At 40.6% G+C, this 24,359-nt stretch overlaps 2 protein-coding genes across 2 annotated transcripts; both read right to left on the minus strand.

Moving 5' to 3' along the window:
- Nucleotides 1–10,197: 10,197 nt before the first annotated feature.
- Nucleotides 10,198–11,109, minus strand: LOC138770499 (olfactory receptor 6N1-like). The gene has a single exon (XM_069949605.1). The coding sequence runs from the start codon at nucleotides 11,107–11,109 to the stop codon at nucleotides 10,198–10,200; it is 912 nt and encodes a 303-aa protein (XP_069805706.1).
- An 8,125-nt stretch (nucleotides 11,110–19,234) lies between these two features.
- On the minus strand, nucleotides 19,235–20,170 carry LOC138770500 (olfactory receptor 6N1-like). The gene has a single exon (XM_069949606.1). It carries the CDS (start codon nucleotides 20,168–20,170, stop codon nucleotides 19,235–19,237), a length of 936 nt encoding a protein of 311 aa, XP_069805707.1.
- Between the last annotated feature and the right edge of the window lie 4,189 nt (nucleotides 20,171–24,359).

Raw genomic sequence — 24,359 nt, forward strand, 5'->3', positions numbered from 1 at the left:
AGTGACGCAAAAAATAAGGACTCATGTGGGTTTCTAGGTGGAAAAATGCAAGTGCTATGGCCTTTGATGCACAAGGAGGAAAAAACGAAAACGCAAAAATCGAAATTGGCTCTGTCCTTAAGGGGTTAATATCCTAAATATGTGCCCAACGTAAAAATCCGTAATTTAACTTATTAAGTAATGTTCCCCCCTTAGACCCCAATTTTTTTTAAAAAAATCACCTTAAAAATTCCCAACCTTCACCTTTTGTGAACTATAGCCGTGGGGTTCTATCCCTGGCACCCGTGCCAAGGAACACTACTCACCGTTTTGTGAGCGGGTACTAACTGTTCTTGAGGTATTTTGTGGATATCATGAGAGTAGTGAAATCTTGCACCGCAAATCCCGACGGGGTTCTTCTGTGTGCAAATTAACTTCTTAAATCAACTGCTGCCTCATCCTCCTCAATTAGCCTCTCCTCCATAATACTGGCCTGGAATCAATCAACTGCTGCCTCCTCCTCCTCAAGTAGCCTCTCCTCGATAATACTGGCCTGGAATCGATCAACTGCTGCCTCCTCCTGCTCTTCAAGTAGTCTGTTTTTAATTACACTAGCCTGGAATCGATCAACTGCTGCCTCCTCCTGCTCTTCAAGTAGTCTGTTATTAATTATACTGGCTTGGAATTTATCAACTGCTGCCTCCTCCTCCTCAAGTAGCCTCTCCTCGATAATACTGGCCTGGAATCAATCAAATGCTGCCTCCTCCTGCTCTTCAAGTAGTCTGTTTTTAATTATACTGGCCTGGAATCGATCAACTGCTGCCTCCTCCTCCTCATGTAGCCTCTTCTCAATAATAATACTGGCCTGGAATCAATCAAATGCTGCCTCCTCCTGCTCTTCAAGTAGTCTGTTTTTAATTATACTGGCCTGGAATCGATCAACTGCTGCCTCCTCCTCCTCAAGTAGCCTCTCCTCGATAATACTGGCCTGGAATCAATCAAATGCTGCCTCCTCCTGCTCTTCAAGTAGTCTGTTTTTGATTATACTGGCCTGGAATCGATCAACTGCTGCCTCCTCCTCAAGTCGAATCTCCTCAATAATACTGGTCTGGAATCGATCAACTGCTGCCTCCTCCTGCTCCTCAAGTAGTCTGTTTTAATAATACTGGCCTAGAATCAATCAACTGCTCTGCTGGCAGAGAAACTGGAGATTTTGCCTCAACTGGCAGAGTTTTCCTTGGCTCTGCTGTCCTGCCCAGCTAGTAGTGTGGCGTCAGAGAGGGTAATCAGTGCATCGGGTAACATTGTAACACCGCAAAGAACGAGACTCTCTTGCCACAGCGTTGAGATGCGGACTTTTGTGAAGATGAATCATGCCTCAATTAATAATACTGGTCTGGAATCAATCAACTGCTGCCTCCTCCTCTTCCTCCCCCTCAAGTAGCTTCTCCTCAATAATACTGGCCTGGAATCGATAAACTGCTGCCTCCTCCTCAAATAGCCTCTCCTCTATAATACTGGCCTGGAATCGATCAATTGCTGCCTCCTCCTCCTCAAGTAGCCTCTCCTCAATAATACTGGACTGGAATCAATCAACTGCTTTCTCCTCCTGCTGCTCAACTTGTCTCTTCTCAACAATACTGGCCTGAGAGGCGAGCAATCTACTGCTGCCTCCTCATGTTCCTCGACTTGTCTCTTCTTAACAATACTCGCCTGAGAGGCGAGCAATCAACTGCTGCCTCCTCCTGCTGCTCAACTTGTCTCTTCTCAACAATACTGGCCTGTGAGGTGAGCAATCTACTGCTGCCTCCTCCTCCTGCTGCTCAAATTGTTTCTTCTCAACAGTACTGGCCTGAGAGGCGAGCAATCTACTGCTGCCTCCTCCTGTTCCTCGACTTGTCTCTTCTCAACAATACTGGCCTGAGAGGCGAGCAATCAACTGCTGCCTCCTCCTGCTGCTCAACTTGTCTCTTCTCAACAATACTGGCCTGAGAGGCGAGCAATCAACTGCTGCCTCCTCCTGCTGCTCAACTTGTCTCTTCTCAACAATACTGGCCTGAGAGGCGAGCAATCAACTGCTGCCTCCTCCTGCTGCTCAACTTGTCTCTTCTCAACAATACTGGCCTGAGAGGCGAGCAATCTACTGCTGCCTCCTCCTGTTCCTCGACTTGTCTCTTCTCAACAATACTGGCCTGAGAGGCGAGCAATCAACTGCTTTCTCCTCCTGCTGCTCAACTTGTCTATTCTCAACAATACTGGCCTGAGAGGCGAGCAATCTACTGCTGCCTCCTCCTGTTCCTCGACTTGTCTCTTCTCAACAATACTGGCCTGAGAGGCGAGCAATCTACTGCTGCCTCCTCCTGTTCCTTGACTTGTCTCTTCTTAACAATACTGGCTTGAGAGGCGAGCAATCAACTCCTGAATCCTCCTGCTGCTTAACTTGTCTCTTCTTAACAATGCTGGCCTGAGAGGCAAGCAATCAACTGCTGCCTCCTCCTGCTGCTCAACTTGTCTCTTCTCAACAAAACTGGCCTGAGAGGCGAGCAATCTACTGCTGCCTCCTCCTGTTCCTTGACTTGTCTCTTCTCAACAATACTGGCCTGAGAGGTGAGCAATCAACTGCTGCCTCCTCCTGCTGCTAAACTTGTCTCTTCTCAACAATATTGGCCTGACAGGCGAGCAATCAACTGCTGCCTCCTCCTGCTGCTCAACTTGTCTCTTCTCAACAATACTGGCCTGGGTGCAATCAAGTGCTGCCGCATCCTCCTTATAAACTTTTTTTTTCTCAATATTTTTTGTCACTATTTTGGCACTTTTATTCACTATATTTTATTAATATTATTCCTATTATTATTATTATTATTTTATTTTTTTTTCTCATTATTTTTGCACTTTTTCCCCCCTACTTTTTTCAATGTAATATCAACTGCAACTAAACGAAACTATACCCTATCACACTCCCACTATTGTAGCTGCAATTATTCAGCCGTTAAAGCAAGGTTCGTTTTCGGTTCAGTTCGGACCAATCCGAACTTCACGAAAGTTCGCCAGATCGAACCGAACCGAACTTTTCAAAAGTTCGCTCATCCCTAATTTTAATCTCTCAGGATAAGACAGACGTGATATACACACTATCAATCAGAAGGATCCAAGTATAGAAATTGAGTATATAGCACTTTTTTTTTAAGATACAGTGCTATACACCTGAACCAGGTATTTTTGTCTCTCAGGATAAGACAGATGTGATATACACACAGTATAGGACTTGTATATCTGTATTGCACGTTTTGGTTTCGTGCACCCTTTTCTGTCCAATGCCTAATCTATCTATATTTCGCCCTCTCTATATTTCTTGCTCAATCACTAGATGTTTCTCCTCTTCGCTTTCCTAATCTTTCCTTTCCTTTCCCACAATATCTCCTCAGTAGTCTGTAGTACACAACAGCAGCTTGCATCCTCTCTCTCTATCTCCCTCTACACACTGCGTGGTGCGGTCATGTGACCGCTCCTTTTAAAGCAATACCGACGACACACAAAGGGTGGGCTAGTACAAGATCCCTGCTGATTGGATGTATTCTTGGCATCATGGTAAAGCGCTTTTCCTGCCCGGAACACTTCCTGCTTTTTAGAATGGTGGCTGCCATTTTAGAAAGCAAGAAAAAAATAAAATAAAACCGGAGCGGATTTCCAAAAATCCGAATCCGATCGGACTCGAATTTTTGGGAAAATCCAAACCGGATCCCAAAACGGGTGAACCGGTTCGCTCATCTCTAGATGTCATGTGTCTGACAATCAGGCTAAATGGTCTGAATACCTACAGATGGCTTGTACCGATGAGTTTGCTCTAAATAATCACTTAAATTCCTCTACCCAACAGATGCTGTTCTTTTGTAGTTATGCATTTTATCCCAAATATTCTGCGTTACCCAATGCCGAAACACAATTTATGTCCATCAAATTGACAAAGAAACTGTGCACAGTGTGGGCAGAGAGTCTGGCGACTCTGTCTCACAGGAACAATATACAAGATTCGCAAATCGTAAACTTCGTCCTGGACCTGACTATGCCATAGGAGATAAAATGTGGTTAGCTACTAAAAATCTACACCTCCGCGTACCCTCTGCCAAGCTGGCTCCCAGGTTCATTGGTCCTTTCTCCATAATTTAAATCCATAATCCTGTCTCCTACAAATTACAACTATGTGGTGGTTCAAGGGGAGATTGAGTTTGAGATTGAACGCATCTTGGACTCCAGAACGATGCCTAACTCAGTCCAGTATTTAGTCCACTGAAAGGGTTATGGTCCAGAGGAGCATACTTGGGTGTCAGCATAAGATCTCCATTCCCCTGATTTGCCTAGAAAATTTCATTTAAGGTTTCCTACCAAGCTAGGAGGTCCTCGTGAGGGTCCAGAGGCCCCTCCTCAGAGTGGGGGTTCTGTCAGCAATCGAGCCGCGCGCCCGGTTCCTGCCTCTGCCGAGGCACGAGGCCCAGCTGGAAGTAATGCCAACGGCGTCCTGTGGCGACGGCGTCCCCAGCAGCCGTCCTGCACTTCCTGGTCTCGGGCCGCGCTCAGACGTCACTACGTTCTGCTGATGAGTGGGACTGGTTGGTAGGGGCGATGGGCGATCGCGTTCCCGGCAACCAGCCTGCTATGTTTTTTTTTTTTATCACTATTAAAAATTAGAATAAAGAATTAAATAAGAAATTATGCATTACATCAGTTAAGTCTAAGTGTAAGTCTCCAGAATTAAATGCATAACATCCACATAAAGCATAAAACAACCCTCCTCCCCACTATCCCATTCTTCCGTCAGAGGGCCAAGATCATTCTCCCATTGCTTCTTATAATCTTCAGTCACTGAGTCATACTTTTGTGATAGTAGTATCTTATAAATTTTGGAAACTAAGTGTTTTTTTTCCCTCTATTCACATTTCTGCCCACCCATGAGAAAGTGAGGGTTCGGGCTCCCAGACCTTAAATTGTATTATTTTTCTTATCAAATGTTTTTTTTTGTGGCTCATAAGCATGCTATATGCTGGAACGAAAGCTGCTTTAACCCCTTAAGGTCAAAGCCTATTTTCGTTTTTGCACTTTTGCTTATTCCATTTTAAGTTTAAAAGTCCATAGCGCTTGCATTTTTTCACCTAGAGACGTATATGAGCGCTTATTTTTTGCGAAACCAATTGTACTTTGCAATGACAGGCATTATTTTTCCATAACATATGCTGCGAAACCGGAAAAAAATCATTTGCGCTGTCAAATTGAAAAAAAAAATGAATTTGTTTTGATTTCGGGGAGTTTTGCATTTACGCCGTCCGTCCTATGGTAAAACTGACTTGTTATGCATGTTCCTCAAGTCGTTACGATTACTATGATATATAACATGTATAACTTATATTGTATCGGATGGCCTGTAAAAAATTCAAACCATTGTTAACAAATATACGTTCCTTAAAATCACTCCATTCCCAGGCTTATAGCGCTTTTATCCTTTGGTCTATGGGGCTGTGTGAGGTGTCAATTTTTGCGTCATGATGTGTTCTTTCTATCGGTACCTTGATTGTGCATATACAACTTTTTGATCGTTTTTTATTACATTTTTTCTGGATTTGATGCGACCAAAAATGCGCAATTTTGCACTTTGGAATTTTTTTGCGCTGACGCCGTTTACCGTGCGAGATCAGGAATGTGATTAATTAATAGTTCGGGCGATTACGCGCGCGGCGATACTAAATATGTTTATTTATTTATTTATTTATTTATTTATATTTATAAAATGGGAAAAGGGGGGTGATTTGGACTTTTATTAGGGGAGGGGATTTTTTATTAATAAAAACACTTTTTTACTTTTTTTTTTACTGTAACTAGAAGTCCCCCTGGGGGACTTGTATATAGACAGCACTGATCTCTCATAGAGATCAATGCTGTGTATATACACAGCAAAGATCAATTAGATCGGTCATAGATTACTATGGCCTGCTGCAGGCCATAGCAATCTATTGCCGAGCCGGGATCAGCGTCATTCCGACGCTGAGGCCCGGCACGGGCAGAAGAATGGATCTCCCCCCCGCGATCGCATCGCGGGGGGGAGATCCGTCCCACTAGACACCAGGGACGTGAGGTCTGAAGCCTGTAAGTGCAGCTGTCAGGTTTGACAGCTGCACTTAGAGGCTTAATTAGCCGGCGCGGCAACGGGACGCGCGCTGGCTAATAGAGGCACTGCCCGGCCTGTAGTAAAGTTTGGAAAGAAATAAAAAGGGTTTGTAAAGGAAAGGGGAGTTCAGAATTCACAGAATTATGGGGAAATATTAATCTGGAAGAATTCACTAAGATTCTGACACAGGGATACTGGAAAAGACTGCACTATGTTAGAGTAAATGATTTTTTTTGTAGATGAGGGGTATGGACATTCTGGATCTAGAGGGAGAGGTTGGATGGGGTTACAGATTCAGATACTTACAATTAAAAAGTGCATACGAAAAAACACAAGAGGTTATTTCATGTTAATTTTAATGAAGGAATTCACAATATTTTGGTAATACAGGGAAGAAAGCCTGCTATGTTTACTCTTTGTTTTGTATGTAGCCGCGGCCGGGGCTTCACCAACCCCGGTCGATCGGCATCAGGTCTACCCTTGATGGTGACTGACAGCTGAACTAGCCAGTTAAATGTCAGCACCTAGGTTTCTGTCCACTATAAATATCTGCCCCTGGTCTTATTGCATTGCCTGTGATAGTGCTTTGTGCCTTGACCTAGCGTTCTCCTGACTATTCGTTGTTGTGATTCTGACCTTTTGGATTTCGTACCCTGACTTTGCATCCTGGATTCTGATTTTGTACCTTCGCTGCCCGTGTGTTGCTGACCTCATATTCTGACCATTCTCTATTGTGTTTGTTTGTCTTGTTTTGTGTTGCACTTATTCAGTGTAAGGACTGTCGACCAGTTGTCCGCAGTAACCTTTAGTACTGTTTGTGGCAAGTAGGTAGGGACAGCTGGGGCGGGTGCCAGTCTAGGGCTGCACTTGTCACGTGTCTTTCCAGTACCCTACCTGACACTTACCCTGTTGGGTTTATTACTTTAATTAAAAGGGTTATCCAGGCATAGAAAAAATACAGCAGCTGCCTTTTTCCAAAAAAAAGCACCACTCCTATCTTCAAGTTGTTTGTGGTATTACATTTAACCCCTTAAAGACAGAGAAAAATTTCAATTTTTGCACATCCGTTCATTTCCTCCTTGTGCTTAAAAGGCCATAGCACTTGCATTTTTTCACCTAGAAACCCACATGAGCCCTTATTTTTTGCGCTACTAATTGTACTTTGCAATGACAGGCTGAATTTTTTCATAAACAACACTGCAAAACCAGAAAAAAATAAATGTGTGGTGAAATTGAAAAAGAAACCTGCATTTTGTTTTTTTGGGGGTGTTTGTTTTTACACCGTTCGCCCTGGGGTAAAACTGACTTGTTTTATATGTTCCTCAAGTTGTTACGATTACAACGATATGTAACATGCATGACTTTTCTTTTATGCGATGGCTTGTAAAAAATATAAACCATTGTTAACATAAATATGTTCCTTAAAATCACTCCATTCCCAGGCATATAGCGCTTTTATCCTTTGGTCTATGGGGCTGTGTGAAGTGTAATTTTTTGCGCCATGATGTGTTCTTACTATTAGTACCTTGATTACACATATGCGACTTTTTGATCGCTTTTTATTACAATTCTTCTGGATTTGATGCGACCGATTTTCCACTTTTGGATTCTTTTGACGCTTACGCCGTTTACAGCGCAAGATCAGGAATGTGATAAATTAATAGTTCGGGCGATTATTATAACATGGTAAAAGGAGGGTGATTCAAACTTTTATTAGGGGAGGTTTTTTTAATCAATAATAACACTTTATTTTTATTTTTTTTACATATATACTAGAAGCCCCCTGGGGGACTTCTAGTATATGCATGGTGATCTCTCATTGAGATCTATGCTGTATAGTTATACAGTATAGATTAATGAGATAGGCATTGAATTGCTTTTGGCTGCGGCAGCCAAAAGCAGTCGAGTGCTGAGTAAGGATCAGCGCCATTACAGCTCTGATCCCGGCCGGTAAAGGATATGTGGATCGCTCCTCCAGGACAATGTCCCGGGGGGGGGGGCGAAACATTGTTCATCCAGGGTGCGTACACTTTAAACTCTGTCATTGTGAGGGACTGAAATCAGAGTATAAACTGTAAATAAGGTGTAAAATGCTTAATCTTGTCAGTGTGATATATAAGTGAACTGATAAATGATAGGCTGAACTTTCTGGAGGTTGGGTCATCTTCATGTTATAGTGGGAATTACGCTTCCAAATCAATCCAGGTCCTATGAGAGATGCTTTATTAATAAAATTGATCTTCAGGTCTGTGTTAATTGGGCCAAGACCACCTGTGTTAATATTATATTGACAAAATGTATTGCTTCTCTTAATCATCACTGACTATAGGAGGTCAGGTCTGACAAAACACTCTTCTGGTTTGGCTTTATCCACATCCGTGGTGGTGATAAAATTGTCCATCTTTGCTTGTAGTTGTATTTATCTAGATCTTGGGGTTTGCGATCAAGTTTTTGAATTGAAATCTTTGAACTCATAAACCAGTTCAGACCTAACCTGTTGTATTTGCTAAGAAAGTCCAACTTGGGATGAAATATTGCTCTGTATTGCTGTTTTTCCCCAGCCAGTCATATTAACTGTTGTCAGGCTTTAAGAGACTGATACAGCAGGATGCATTGTAGAGGAGCCCAGCTTTAATTGTTTAAAATTTTTTAAGGGCATCTCCATAGCCCAGGAAGAAAGGAACAATTTTTAAGCATTGGCCTGCTGTGCTAATGTGTGTTTAGTGCCAAGTAGTGTAGAGCTTAGTGAGATGAGCATGCTTCCCCTATGGTCATTTATATTGGAAACAATTTAAGCAAAGCAATATAAACTCATAGCATTACATCGCGTCTAAGACTCTGTTCACACAACAACGCCTTTCCTATTTAAAAAGGTCCGTTTTTGCCGCAATTTAACTGACTTCAATGCAATGCATTGAAGTCAATGGGGTGATGAACGTTCAATGCACACAGTATATTAAATGACGGATGTTGTCTGTGTGGACATCAAAATAATGATTGTGTCAATTATTTTCAAACATCTTTTGCTACTAGAACTAGAATAATGTAACAACGGCACTCCCTGCACTGACGGGCGGCCAAACAGCGAAATTACGTCAGTTATTTTAAACTCAAAATGACGGACGTAATTTAAAAACAAAAAATGTTGTGTGAACATAGTCTAATGGTGGATTCAAAAATTCTGCCTTTCATACTAATTTTCCACATCATTTTTCAAAATATTGTGCATATTATATGGTATTAAAGCGACTCTGTTTCCACAATCTTACCTTTCCAAACCACTTGTACCTTCGGATAGCTGCTTTTAATCCAAGATCTGTCCTGGGGTCCGTTCGGCAGGTGATGCAGTTACTGTCTTAAAAAACAACCTTTAAACTTGCAGCCCCGTGCCCAACGGGCATGGCTTATAATATCTGTGGCCTAACTTTGCACCACCCCTCCGTCCCTCCTCCCCACTCTCTTCATCATTAGGAATGCCACTGGAACATTTTCTCCTTTCTGAATATTGCACAGGTGCCTTAACGATCCAGCCCATGTGCCATGCTGACACAGGTGATGAATAGGGGGCAATCTGCCTGGAGCATTTCTAATGATGAGAAGGGTGGGGAAGAGGGACAGAGAGGTTGTGCCAGCCTAATGCATACACAATCTAGGCCACGCCCGTTGGGCATGGGGCTGCAGGTTTAAAAGTTGTTTTTTGGACAATTACTGCATCACCTGCCGAACAGACCCCAGGACAGATCATGGAATAAAAGTAGCTATCCGAAGGTACAAGCTGATTGGGGGGGGGGGGGGGTCAGATTGTGGGTACAGAGTAGCTTTACCTTAACCAAACTCCAGAAACATTATTTATCTCTTTAGAAACTTTTAACAGATACGTTTCAACGAAGGTTTACCATAATGTTACAAAAAAAGAAATAAATATTTTAAATAATACATTTATCAACTTGATAATTATTTCCTGAAAAAAAGGAAACAGAATGAGCCTATTATTACTAATAGAAAAAGTTAACAAAAAAACTTTATACAAGCATTTATCAAAAGTTTTGTTAAATAGTTGCTCAGTTTCCCAAATTCCAGAAAGCTGCCTTCACATCCCTGTTTCTCAAGGTGTAAATAAAAGGATTAATTGTTGGGGTGAAAGCTGTGCTAATAAAAGTGAGGTACTTATCATAATAGCTGGCATCGGGTTTGACATACACAATCATAGCAGCACCATAAAAGAGACTGGCTACAATGAGATGAGACGTGCAGGTGGAGAAGGCTTTCTGTTTCCCATCTTTACTCTTGATCTTGCTAACAGTTATTATGATACGGACATAGAGTCCTATGATTATAAGAAAAGGGGGAACAATATCAACAGCAGCTGCGAACGATGTAAAGATAATGCTAAAGGAAGCATCAGAACAAGCCAAGCCTTGTAAAGGAGCAAAGTCACAAAAATAGTGGTCAATAATATTAGGACCACAGAATTCCAACTGTGCCGTAATAACGGTCTGTATTAAAATACTGGTAAATCCAAAAATCCATGGAAATATAGCCAGTCCAACACAAAATGTATTTGTCATGATAGTTGGGTAATGTAATGGTTTACTAATAGCCAGATGTCGATCAAACACCATCACAGCAAGTAGGTAGCATTCCGTGACACCCAAAGAGTTGATGATACACATTTGTGTAAAACAACCTATGAAGGATATTGTGTTGTTATGTCCAGTTAACATATCCATAAGTTTTGGAACTGTGACCGTAATAAAGATAATTTCTAAAGCGGAGAACACGCTGATGAAAAAGTACATTGGGTTATGGAGTGAAGGCTCTATTTTAACAACAATGATTATTGCAAGATTTCCCATAATACATGTGATGTAGGTCAGTAGAAGGAACAGGAAAATTACAATCTGAATCTGATGCAAATCAGCAAAAGCCAATAAGATGAACTCCTCAACCACAGTTTTATTTACTGGTGCCATTTCTCCAAATAGAGGCCAAGTCAGTATACAAATTGTATTTCTTCTTATTATTTATACATTAGGTTGTGGTCACAAAAATTCTTCATCTAAAAAGCTCAAACTCCTACAAATTTTCTGTATTTTTCAGTTATGTAGCATAATGTATCTATATAATTCTTTGTACCTTTTTATGTATCTCAAAAACAATCCATAGAGCCTTGGTTAAAAATAACACAATCTTCTATTGTCTTTGCCTTCATAATGTTGAAAGGAGGTAGAGTTACTCAGGTTATTATATATCCCTATGTAAGGTATACACAGGGGAAATACCTCATTAGAAGCTAAAGACATTTAGTTTAAATGATTCTGTTATGTTGTGGTAGATTATTTACAAACATTCCTAATAAATCCCTTAGTGACCATTTATTTTCATCTTCTATTGATAAACAGTGTGTCATAATCATTGGATAGTGTACATTTTTATAGACATCTGGGAATAAGCAGCAAAAAAACAGTAAGCAATATTAATATAGATATATGAAATATAGATATATGAAATCAAAAATATTTAAATATAGGTGAATAAGATGTCTCTCACCTTCCCATTATGGTGTAATATATAGTGGCCAAATAAAACACAAGGGTAAAGTGCATTGATGTAACAAGTAACAGTCAATACACTAGCAACGCAGTTGTATTCTATACTGTTGCCTCATCAAGGATGAGGGTAAAATATATTCAGATGAACTTGATGCAGAAATATTCCAAAGCAAATCCACGTGAAATGAGCAATTCTCATTTTGAATCAACTTTGTGTTTATTTTTAAAACCTTGTCTACTTTACTGGTCCTGTCCTCTGCTGTAGATATTTTATGCATATTTTTACATAGAAAATCCACCTAGTGTGCATTTCTCTAAAGCTCCACATGTTGCCTATATTTTCAATAAAAGCATGAGCTCAGTCCGGTTGTTTCCTCCATGATGAGTGCAGAAGGCCTCGAGGTGCCACGGCAACTAAGTCGCAACCTCTAATTGCATTGTGGGGGAACCAATCGGTACGCTGACAGTGTACCCTGTTCTTGCCCCATATTCGGTAGTGAGAAAATCAAAGCACTACAGACAGAAATCCAGGATTGGGGGTAATTCTATAGGTAGCGCTTGCTAGGAGGAGTTTATACCCAGTCATCTCTAGTTCCAACAATAATAGGAAAAAGGAGTGTGTCCGTCCTAAGGATTAGGATATCCTTGGGATGGGATAAATGATGGTGAAGCTGTTGAACCTGATCGGGACATTACTGTTACGCTATGCTTTAGTATGCTATGATATGTCTAGCTAGAAGTATTATGTAACATGCGTATGTTCCAATGATGGTCTTATGTATATTGACCTGTGTGGGATACCACTTAGCAAGCGCTACTATTTTATGTTTTATGTTTCTTATTCTATGTATGAGTATTTTTTGTATTTTCCGTAATGTGAAATAATAAAAAAAATGATTAAAAAAAAAAAAAGATTTGTTTGTAAGTATTGGTATTGAGTAGACTTTATATTAAAAACTGAAGTTTGTTTTTGGACTAGGATTTAAATTAGTGTAGAGGTGTTGCTTAACACCATACACAGTGTATTATACTTTATAGATATATATATAGACTGTATATGCCTAGTGTATTGATATGAGCAGGGTGGGGTGTATATAGTTTATTGGTATGAGCAGGATGGGGTAACTTCCTGTCTTGTCTCTGCCTTCCTCTCTTTCACAAGAAGATCTAGAAGAAACATGTCTGCAGCCTCAAGGAGTAAAATATTGGGGTTATCATGTCACATAACACTTATGTAATCACATTCACCTCAGCTATCATATAATAGTGTAGTATTAGCGTATCTATCACGTACGGGATGAGTATTAGCTCAGGGATCCCTGCAGTCATCTTGTCTTCTCATGGCTCTGCTCCCACTTACTTCACACACTGTGGCTGGGGCTCTGTACGCTCCCTGCAATCCCATGTTTCCTCATTCTCTGCTCCCACTTACCTCACACACTGTAGCTGGAAATTTACACTGTCTGTATGGGGGCTTTGTACATACGACATGGCCCTTGAAATTCATTCCAGTGAAATCCAGCTTCCAAAAGCCAATTGTCGCTCCTTTCCTTTGGAGGCTCGTCCTGCGCCCGCTTGGCACTTTATATCCACATGGGGGGTATTTCCGTACTCGTGAGAAAATGTGTCACACGTTTTGTGTATCCTTAAGGTATATAGTTTTGTAAATGGTGTCCCTTTAGGGGTGTATTCTATGTTTTGGCACCCCAGAGCCTCTGCCAACTTGAGGCGTTGAAATTCACTAGGCGCTCCTTTATATCTGAGGCTTGTGGTTGTGTCAAATAGCGCAATAGGGCCACATATGGGGTATTTCTATAAACTGCAGAAACGGGGCAATCAATATTGGGGTGGATTTCTCTGGTAATAGGTTTATAATTATGAAAGATATTGGAATACAATAAAATCTCTGCATAGAAAATTAAAATTTTCAGTTTTCTTACACACTTAGCTTTTATTTCTGTGACTCAGCTAAAGGATTAAAAAAACTTTCTGGATGTGCTTTTGCAGAGATTGGGGGGTACAGTTTCTGAAATGGGGTGCTTTGTGGGGCTTTCTAACATATAGTCCCCTCAAATACACTTTTAGGCTGGTTTCACACGCTGTAACTGTGCGGCTGTATTTTTTATTGGGCTGTAAATGTGCGGGTGAAACTCCGGCCGTGGGAAAAAATAGACATGCGGCTCAAAACATACGGTCATTTACTTGGAAATCTGGTTCAACTAAAAATAACAAATAAAATGTTAAGAAAGTGATGGAAACACCTCTGGATGCATCTGGGAAAGCAGGGAACACAGTTTACATGACTCGCTATTACCGGGGTTTGCGATCCTCTGCACTATAGCCGATGTCTCTCATGGTTAATATATTGAATTAATAAAACACATTTTCTGTCTAATAAAGTCCCTTTTATTGTTCAATAATGAAATGTAAACTATTCCATCATTTTGCAATTAAATATACTGTTAAAATAAATATATATATAAATAAATGTATATTTATATATATATTTATTTTTTGACAGTATATTTAATTGCACAATGATGGATTCGTTAGAATTAAATTATTGAACAAAGAAACTGTATTTATTTAAACGAAAATGTGTTTTATTAATTAAATATTAATTAGTACAGGAAGCACTATAAGCCGGTAATTCATATGCCGGCAATAGAGCATTCTGTACTAATCATCACTTTACTTTAATGAAAACATCAAATGTTTCTTCTAATTATGTTATGACAATAATATTATTAGAAGAAACATTTAGAATTATATGTGCGCTCAGCTGATTGGCTGTTCGGCTGAGCGCACATATAATGAGCCGGTCCGCAGTACAGTGACTTCATTGTGCTGCGGACCAGCGAAGAGACAACATCGGGGTGAGTATAGAGCTCTCCCCACCCCCTCCCCGGCACTGCACCCCTCCCAGCAAGGAAGGGGGGTCACTTAACCCCTTCCTTGCTGGGATGGGTGCAGTCTGACATCAGTCTGGCCCCCCGGGGGTTAAGGGGGATGCAGTACATCCTCCCTTAACCCCTTGGGGGTCAGACTGTAAGCAGCGATCTGTAAAGATGCTGCATACTGTAAGGAGCACAACACCGCTCACAATGATGGGTGTTGTGCTCCTGTTTGTGTTTTTTTTTGTGTGTTTCTCCCTTTTTGTTTTTCAGATATCGGTATCCTGGGGATTACGTCGGATTCCATGGACTACGTCGATGACCAGCGGTTGTTCTTTGAATTTTTTTTTAATAAAATGGTCAATGAGGGTTGTGGGGGTGTTTTTATTTGAATAAAAAAATTTGTAAACTTGTGTCTTGTCTTTATTTCTTTACTTTATAGACTTAGTAGTGGAAGCCGTCTAATAGACGGAATCCATTACTAAGTTGGGGCCTAGTGTTAGCCGGTATAAAATGGCTAACACTAACCCCCCATTATTACCCCAGTACCCAATGCCACCAGGGGTACTGGGAAGAGCCGGGTGCCAGTGGTCCCGGAGCGTCAATATTGGCGCTCCTGGACCGGGCGGCAGCAGGCTGGTAAGATTTAGGCTGGGGAGGGCCTAAACCAATGGCTCTTCCCACCCTGGTGTTACCAGGCTGCTGTCGTTTGGTTTTTAACCCGGCTGGTTATAAAAATAGGGGGGACCCTATGCGTTTTTTTTTTAAATAAATAAATAATTAAAAAAAAACGCATAGGGTCCCCCCTATTTTTATAACCAGCCGGGTTAAAAACCAAACGACAGCAGCCTGGTAACACCAGGGTGGGAAGAGCCATTGGTTTAGGCCCTCCCCAGCCTAAATCTTACCAGCCTGCTGCCGCCCGGTCCAGGAGCGCCAATATTGACGCTCCGGGACCACTGGCACCCGGCTCTTCCCAGTACCCCTGGTGGCATTGGGTACTGGGGTAATAATGGGGGGTTAGTGTTAGCCATTTTATACCGGCTAACACTAGGCCCCAACTTAGTAATGGATTCCGTCTATTAGACGGCTTCCACTACTAAGTCTATAAAGTAAAGAAATAAAGACAAGACACAAGTTTACAAATTTTTTTATTCAAATAAAAACACCCCCACAACCCTCATTGACCATTTTATTAAAAAAAAATTCAAAGAACAACCGCTGGTCATCGACGTAGTCCATGGAATCCGACGTAATCCCCAGGATACCGATATCTGAAAAACAAAAAGGGAGAAACACACAAAAAAAAACACAAACAGGAGCACAACACCCATCATTGTGAGCGGTGTTGTGCTCCTTACAGTATGCAGCATCTTTACAGATCGCTGCTTACAGTCTGACCCCCAAGGGGTTAAGGGAGGATGTACTGCATCCCCCTTAACCCCCGGGGGGCCAGACTGATGTCAGACTGCACCCATCCCAGCAAGGAAGGGGTTAACTGACCCCCCCTTCCTTGCTGGGAGGGGTGCAGTGCCGGGGAGGGGGTGTGGAGAGCTCTATACTCACCCCGATGTGTCCTCTTCGCTGGTCCGCAGCACAATGAAGTCACTGTACTGCGGACCGGCTCATTATATGTGCGCTCAGCCGAACAGCCAATCAGCTGAGCGCACATATAATTCTAAATGTTTCTTCTAATAATGTTATTGTCATAACATAATTAGAAGAAACATTTGATGTTTTCATTAAAGTAAAGTGATGATTAGTACAGAAAGCTCTATTACCGGGAATATGAATTACCGGCTTATAGTGCTTCCTGTACTAATTAATATTTAATGAATAAAACACATTTTCTTGGAAATAAATTCAGTTTCGTTTGTCAATAATTTAATTCTAACGAATCCATCATTGTGCAATTAAATATAATGTCAAAAAATAAATATATAGATAAATATACATTTATTTATATATCTATTTTTTTTAACAGTATATTTAATTGCAAAATGATGGATTCGTTAGAAATAAATTATTGATCAACGAAAGTGTCTTGATTACAAATAAAATGTCTTTGATTAATTTAATATAGTAACTATTAGAGGCATCGGCATTCGGCATCATTCCCGGCTATTTTTGAAGTACTTTGTACGGACCGCCTGTCAATCCTCGGCCGCATATTCAGCCGCAAATAATGGTCTTGTTCATTTTTTACGGGTCCGTTTACGATAGGGCCGTAGATTCATACATAGTGTGCACTGTGCAGCCGCATATCCTATACTTCACAGCATACACACGAACCCTCAAATATACGGGCGCACTATTACATCCGTACATACGGCCGCACTATTACTACGTGTGAAACAAGGGTAAACCTGAACAGGTCCCTAAAAAAAATCTGATTTTGAAATTTTTGTGAAAATCTGGAAAATTGCTGCTAACGTTTTAAGCTTCCTATTGTCTAAAAAAATTTAAATAAAGTTTAATAAATGCTGCCAACATAAAGTAGACATGTTGCTAATGCTATTTAATATATAATTTATGTAGCAAAACCATTTTCTGTACAAGTTTGAAAAATGCAAATTTTCACAATTTTTCATATTATTTAGTTTTTTTTTTCCATAAAGATTTGTTATACGTATCGACTCCAATTTACCAGAAATGTTAAGTACAATATGTCGCAAGAAAACAGTCTCAATATCAGCCGGATAGGTAAAGGCATTCCCAAGTTATCAATGAATAAAGTGACACAGGTCGATGTTCATAAAATTTGCTTAAGTCCTTAACCCCCTCCCGCACAAGGACGTAACGTGGGAAAGTTTATGGCAGACAGCTGGGGATCTCACAGTATCCATGAATCCCAGTGACCTAGCACTTCACCTGACTCCTGTGATTTCTTAAGTCCTGTGATTTAAATGAAACTATGGCCATCTTAACACCAAAACCTGTGTTTTGTGCCTTCATTTCATAGTCTGTATATTTTGTTGTTGGTGTGGTTTCAAGGGAAGGCGAGGGTCTATAACATATCCTAAAGGCAGAAATATTGGTAGCATGTACTCTTTTTCAATGGTGCACTATGCTATTGGCACCACCAGTAGCGAATTACAATAGGTCAATTTCAGGCGGTAGCCTGGGGCAAAGAGCTACTGTGGGGCCATAACTGCCCAAAAGGACTTACAATTTTTAGTAGTGTATTGTCTCTTGGCTACAGTTCTGCCATAATTTGTGAAAATTTGCTTCTTTTTTAGCACAATTTTGCACAATTTTGAGCAACATGACATTATCTAACCCGTTTTATGAACACAATGCTAAAATTACAGTGGGGAGGAGGGGCCCAGGCTTGGTGAACAGTCCGGGGCCTATGGTAAAGTTAATCCGCCCCTGGGTACCACGGAAACAAGATGATATTGTGTCAAAGGTCAGACTCTCCACATTCCCATACTCCTTGACATTAGCTTGGGTGGGTGAAAGAACACTTGGCCTAGAAAATGTACACTATACTAAGCAAGCCACAAAAATTGTGTCTCATCTCACAGATGGTGAACACATTTTCTGCTGTAATTGTAACTGTGTACAGATGCACACAATAAAGTGTACGATTTGGAACTCACATCCACTTGTCTACATCCCTTCTGCCTGGCATGGGTGGCATTAGGAGGGGCCAAACTGGGCAATTGCCCAGGGTCCCAATTCCCCGGGGGGCCAATACCGCAGTTACAGTATCTGTCAGGGGCAGGAGCGCCCAGACAGCTTCCTGCTGCATCTGGGAGTGATCCCTGGCTACAACTTATTGCTGCTATCAGGGAATCACACAGAGGCTGCAGGATGCTGTGCTCCCTGTTTGTGCTCCCTTAAAGGGGTTGTCCAGCAAAAATCTTTTTCTTTCAAATGAACTGGTGTCCGAAAATTATATAGATTTGTAATTTACTTCTATTTAAAAAATCTCAAGTCTTCCCATACTTATAAGCTTCCATATATCCTGCAGGAAGTGTTGTTTTATTTACATTCAGACACAGTGCTCTCAGCTGACATCTCTGGCCGAGACAGGAACTGTCCAGAGTAGATAGAAAATCCCTGCTCTTGACAACAGGGATTGTAGTGGCTTCTGTTGTGTGTGCAATCACAGCAGCCTGCCTAACATTGTCATTTCTCAGGACCTGTTCCGACAGCACTCTGCCATCAGCTGGATCCCCACCCTGGTGTCGGTTGGTCCCCTGAGTGTGTGCCTCTCTGCCTCCTCTCCTCCTCCTGTCTGCTTGCTGGGACTGAAGACTAGAGTAAACCACGCTGCTCTCTCGCTGTGGTTATCAGGCCTCTTGGTGGTGTGGTGCTCCTCGGGACAGCTCTGTCTCCCTCCGTCTCCTCACATCAGAGCTATCATCCTGTTTGCACCTACAGAGCATCCGCTGCACAGCCCACATCTCTGTGAGTTACAGCATTGAGGTCTCTCTCCAATGTAACGACTCTATAACTCCCGGAGGTGCGGGCTGTGCAGCAGCTGCTGTGTGAGTGCAAGCAGAAACTGTTAACAGATACATTTCTACAAAGGTTTACCATAATGTTACAAAAAAAGAAAAAGATGAATATATCCTGACAAAAAAAATTATGTTTTAAAAAGTAAATGTTAACAGAAATTTCTTTATAAACATTTACCATACATTTTACAAAATTTTTGGTCTTATGGCATGGTTTACTAAATTCCAGAAAGCCTTCTGCACATCCCTGTTTCTCAAGGTGTAAATGAAAGGATTAATTGTTGGGATGAATGCTGTATACATAAAAGAAAGGTACTTATCATAATAGCTGGCATCTGGTTTAACATTCACAATCATAACTGTTCCATAATATAGACCGGCTACAGTGAGATGAGATGTGCAGGTGGAGAAGGCTTTATGTTTCCCATCTTTACTCTTGATCTTGCTAACAGTTATTATGATACAGACATAGAATCCTATGATTGTGAGGAAAGGCGGAAGAATATTAACAGCACCTGCAAAGGTTGCAAAGATAATGCTAAAGGAAGCATCAGAACAAGCCAGGCTTTGTAATGGAGCAAAGTCACAAAAATAGTGGTCAATAATATTAGGACCGCAGAATTCCAACTGTGTTGTAATAATGGTCTGTATTAAAATACTGGTAAATCCAAAAATCCATGGAAATGTAGCCAGTCCAACACAAGCTGTATGAGTCATGATAGTTGGGTAATGTAATGGCTTATTAATAGCCAGATATCGATCAAACACCATTACCGCAAGTAGGTAGCATTCCGTGACACCCAAAGAGTTGAAGATACACATTTGTGTAAAACAACCTATAAAGGATATTGTGTTGTTATGTCCAGTTAACATATCCATAAGTTTTGGAAGAGTGACCGTTATAAAGATAATTTCTAAAGCAGAGAACACGCTGATGAAAAAATACATTGGGTTATGGAGTGAAGGTTCAATTTTAACAACAGTGATTATTGTAAGATTTCCAAGAACACATGTGATGTAGATCAGCAGAAAAAACAGGAAAATTACAATCTGAATCTGATGCAAATCAGCAAAGGCCAATAAGATGAACTCCTCAACCACGGTTTTATTTATCTGTGCCATTTCTCCAAAAAGAGGCCAAGTCAGTATACAAATTGTAATTCATATTATTTATACCTTAAGTTGTGGTCACAAATATTCTTCATTTAAGAAGCCCAAACTCCTACAAGTCTTCTGTATTTTTTTGTTATGTGTTATAATAAAAAGCTTATAGGGTGGTGTCTATATCTATCTATCTATCTATCTATCTATCTATCCATTTATTTACCTATCTATACAATTCTTTGTATATTTTATGTATCTCCAAAACAATCCATAGAGCCTTGGTTAAAAATAACACAATCTTCTATTGTCTTTGCCTTCATAATGTTGAAAGGAGGTAGAGTTACTCATGTTATTATATATCCCTATGTAAGGTATACACAGGGGGAATCGACTCTGTTATGTTGTGGTAGATTATTTACAAACATTTCTAACAAATCCCTTAGTGACAATTTATTTTCTTCCTATAGTAATAAACAGAGTGTAAAAATCATTGGATATTGTACATTTTATAGACATCTGGAAATTAGCACCAAGTAAAAAAAAAAAACCCAGAACTAAGTATATTTATTGTCAGCGAACAATAATAATAATAATAATAATAATAATAATAATAATAATAATAATAATAATAATAATAATGATGCACACTCTTTGTAAATAAATATATATATATATATATATATATATATATATATATATATATATATATAAAGAAACCAATAAAACATCAATAAATATAGGTGGACAAGACAATGTTTCTCATCTTAACATTATGGTGTAATATAAAGTGCCCAACTTAAACAATTATGCTTAAAAACCTAAGGGTAAGGTGCATTGATATAACATGTAATAGACAATATACTAGCAACATGCTATAGCAAAGCAATATTTTTAGTGAATTGCTTTGCCAATTCACAGCGTTTTGTTAACCAAATTCCCTAAACATAGTGGCCACAGTGGCGGACACTCATGTTAGCTTACAGTAATGTCATTAGGGGGCAGAAAGACATTTACCCTAATACCTTTCACCCATCCAATCAGCTGCAGGCCCCTCTGTGATGTCACCACCTCCCCCTCTATATAAGGTGATTCGCTTCCTGGAAGCAGGCAGTCTCTGTCTATAGTGGAGAGCAGGATATCAATTCACTTGAAGTGAACACAGCTAGAGATATAGATAGAGAGATATAGGGCACTGGGATGACCCTTTCCTGGCTTTGACACCTTCCACGCAATTAAACCCTAAGCAAATAACAACCTATTATATGTGGCTGACCCGCAAGTATGATTACTTCACCACCACCACAGGAATATCATACTGGACCACAGTGATAGATGACCTCACGGTGGACGATATCTTACAAGCCTTACACACTGCAGAAAAATACTTACCTTCTGCCTTCTATTGGGAAATGGCTTATAAAATTACCCATAGAGCCTATGTTTCTCCTCATAGGGGATTCCTTATTGGAAACACAACAGACCACTCCTGAAGTGCAAGGCCCCACACGCTGACCTCTTTCATTGTTTATGGGCATGCCCGTCTATACAGGCTTTTTGGAAGGTTGTTGTCACATTTGTCACCACCCGTCTTGGACTTCCCTGCTCCCCCACCCCCCTTTGGTGTATATTCGGCATTCCCACAGAAGAACCCCCAATACGATTAGCCACCGACAAACAATTGCTATTTTATGTCTCTGCTGCAGCAAGGAAGTCCATTCTCCATTGCTGGATAGAACCCTCTCCACCGACAAGAAGGCTCCTTCTTGAGAAACTAGTTCATCTCTTCCGTATGGACTGGGTACAGGCCTCTTTACTCAAAGAAAAGAAGGTCCAACATTTCTACCTCACATGGTCTAAGTTCCTCCCTCTCATCCCACTGCATGTAAGAGACAGAGTGAAGCAATGCTTCCGCAATACAACATGGTATTTAGAACAGAATATTAGTGGTAGAGACCCGTTTGATTTTCATTGACATCAAGTCTCACTGCTGACCTCATCTCCTTCCCCGAGATGCTGCTCCTCCTCCTTTCCTCCGGGTGCCCAGAGCCCTCCCCCCCCCCCCCCCCCCCACATGCCCCCTAAGTTGTCATGTTAAATGATCCATTATAATATGCTTTATCTTTATAGGGAAAAAAAAATAATGTGCTATCATATTTTTGTTTTGTTATTTGTTGACAATATGCTCATTGGATCGTACTCCTATATTACTTTTGACCTTCCCCTTTCCTTTCTGTACCCCTTCCCTTTTGATGCTGTAGAAAAATTTTCAATAAAAACAAGGTTTAAAAAAAAAAGAGAGATATCGGGACAGCAAGGAGAAGAGATTGTATTGTGGGTGGATTGTGGGTTTATTGTGGATGGTTTTCTGTGAGAGCTGTGCAGCCAGTGTTCAGTATACAAAGTTACTGGGTGCTGTGAAGACGGGGTGCATTATATTAAGCCACTAGGCATTGTAAAAAAAAAAAAAAAAGGTTGTACTATTATTCAGTGGGTGCTGTGAAAACATTTCCTGTTATTAGGCAGTGGGTATTGTAAAGCTAGTTTCTATTATCAGTCAGGGGGGGGTGCGGTGCTTGAAGTTAACCCAGTGTTGCTGCTCAGTGAAGTTCCTGATTAGTTCGGATTACTGCACAGTCAGTTCATGTAAATCTTTACTGTACTGTCTTAAAAAAACAGATGTGACAAAAAAAACAAAACACATTCATATCCCTTCAAACCTCTGTACAATATTATTCAACCCCTTCCATTCCCAGTGCCCCCCTATCTATTGAGGCACCACTAGGGACACTATGGCCCATATAAATAACTTATTTGGCTCTTAATTTATTTAGCTTCCTCAACCATTCACGTGTGAATGCACACAAAATATCACACAAGGCAACCTGCCTTTCAACAACAGATTGCTGGTGGTTTTAGCTTTAGTAGAATAAAGTTAAATCTTGTCAGCTCACCACAGGGGCGCATGATTCTGTAGAAGTGTAGCACTGGTTCCCTGTTCAGAGCAGGTGGTTGTAGCACCCGAGGGCTTTAGGTGATGAAGTAATCAGAGGTATAGGAAGATATCCACCACTCCAGATTATGTAAAAGGAAACCTTAATTCAAACATTTAAAACATGGTACAAGTTAAAAACACATATGCGTATACATTACCTCTGATTAGCGTTAGAAGGTTGTTCTATCACATTTAAAGGACATCATCCTCTGTGATATATACCCCATGTCGAAACAATTCTATAGCCTTATACCACTCATTAAACCATTAAAGCCGTAAAAACTCACACAATAACTACCCTTTATTGAACCATTGTGCAACACATCTAACTATCATGGTGATAGTGTAAGAACTCCAAGAACGTTTATCAGCTAGTCACCATGCGTGTCCGTAAAAATGGAACATGAACATTACTATTACTTGTCACAAGTGCCAATGACTAAAAACCCCACGGCTATGGCAACAAAAAGGGAAAAGGTCCTCTTTGAGAAACATAGTCATGGGGATTTGTGCCTGGATAATACTGTTTTTGGGGTATGGGTTGCATGGTGCACTTTGTGAAGGCATTGAGCTGTAGATAACATATGCCTGTGCTGCAAATGTTTAAATTCTACCCCATAGGCAGTATATGGTTCTTTAAAAGTATGCAAATTAACTATGTGTATTTCCAAATTGATTATGATATTATTGGGGTGTACAGGGGAACGATACTTGATTTTTTTTTTTTTTTATGTAAATACTTTTATAGGGAGTTTTCTGAAAGGGATGCAGACAAGTGCTAACTTTTATGTGGGTCCATTTCGTGTGCCACCACTTCTCCAGGCTCAGGTTCACATGGTAGACCATATGATGTTCCCCAATGCAGTCTCCATGACATGAGGAAGGAAAATGATGTTAATTATTCTGTAATCATTGTGGATGACCAACAGAGTATCTACCTCAAACAATACCACAAATCATCAACAATGCATCATATGCCAATGGGTGACCTGGAAATTGCAGTTCTTCGTGAATACGTCGATCTCTGCTTTGGTACAGCTGATCTAATTTAGCATCTTTGCCGTAGGGTGGGTGCTGTTGTAGTGGTGTCCTATATTGATGGCTTTCAGACAGTGACTGTTGTCTCGGCAGTGGTGGTGTTTTCCCACTGGTCCCCATGGAGGAGGCAGAGGTAGATGTTCTTGACCTCCTGCTTCCAAAGGAGGCTGCTGACCC

The sequence above is a fragment of the Dendropsophus ebraccatus genome, chromosome 13 (assembly GCF_027789765.1).
Source record: "Dendropsophus ebraccatus isolate aDenEbr1 chromosome 13, aDenEbr1.pat, whole genome shotgun sequence".
Lineage (NCBI taxonomy): Eukaryota > Metazoa > Chordata > Amphibia > Anura > Hylidae > Dendropsophus > Dendropsophus ebraccatus.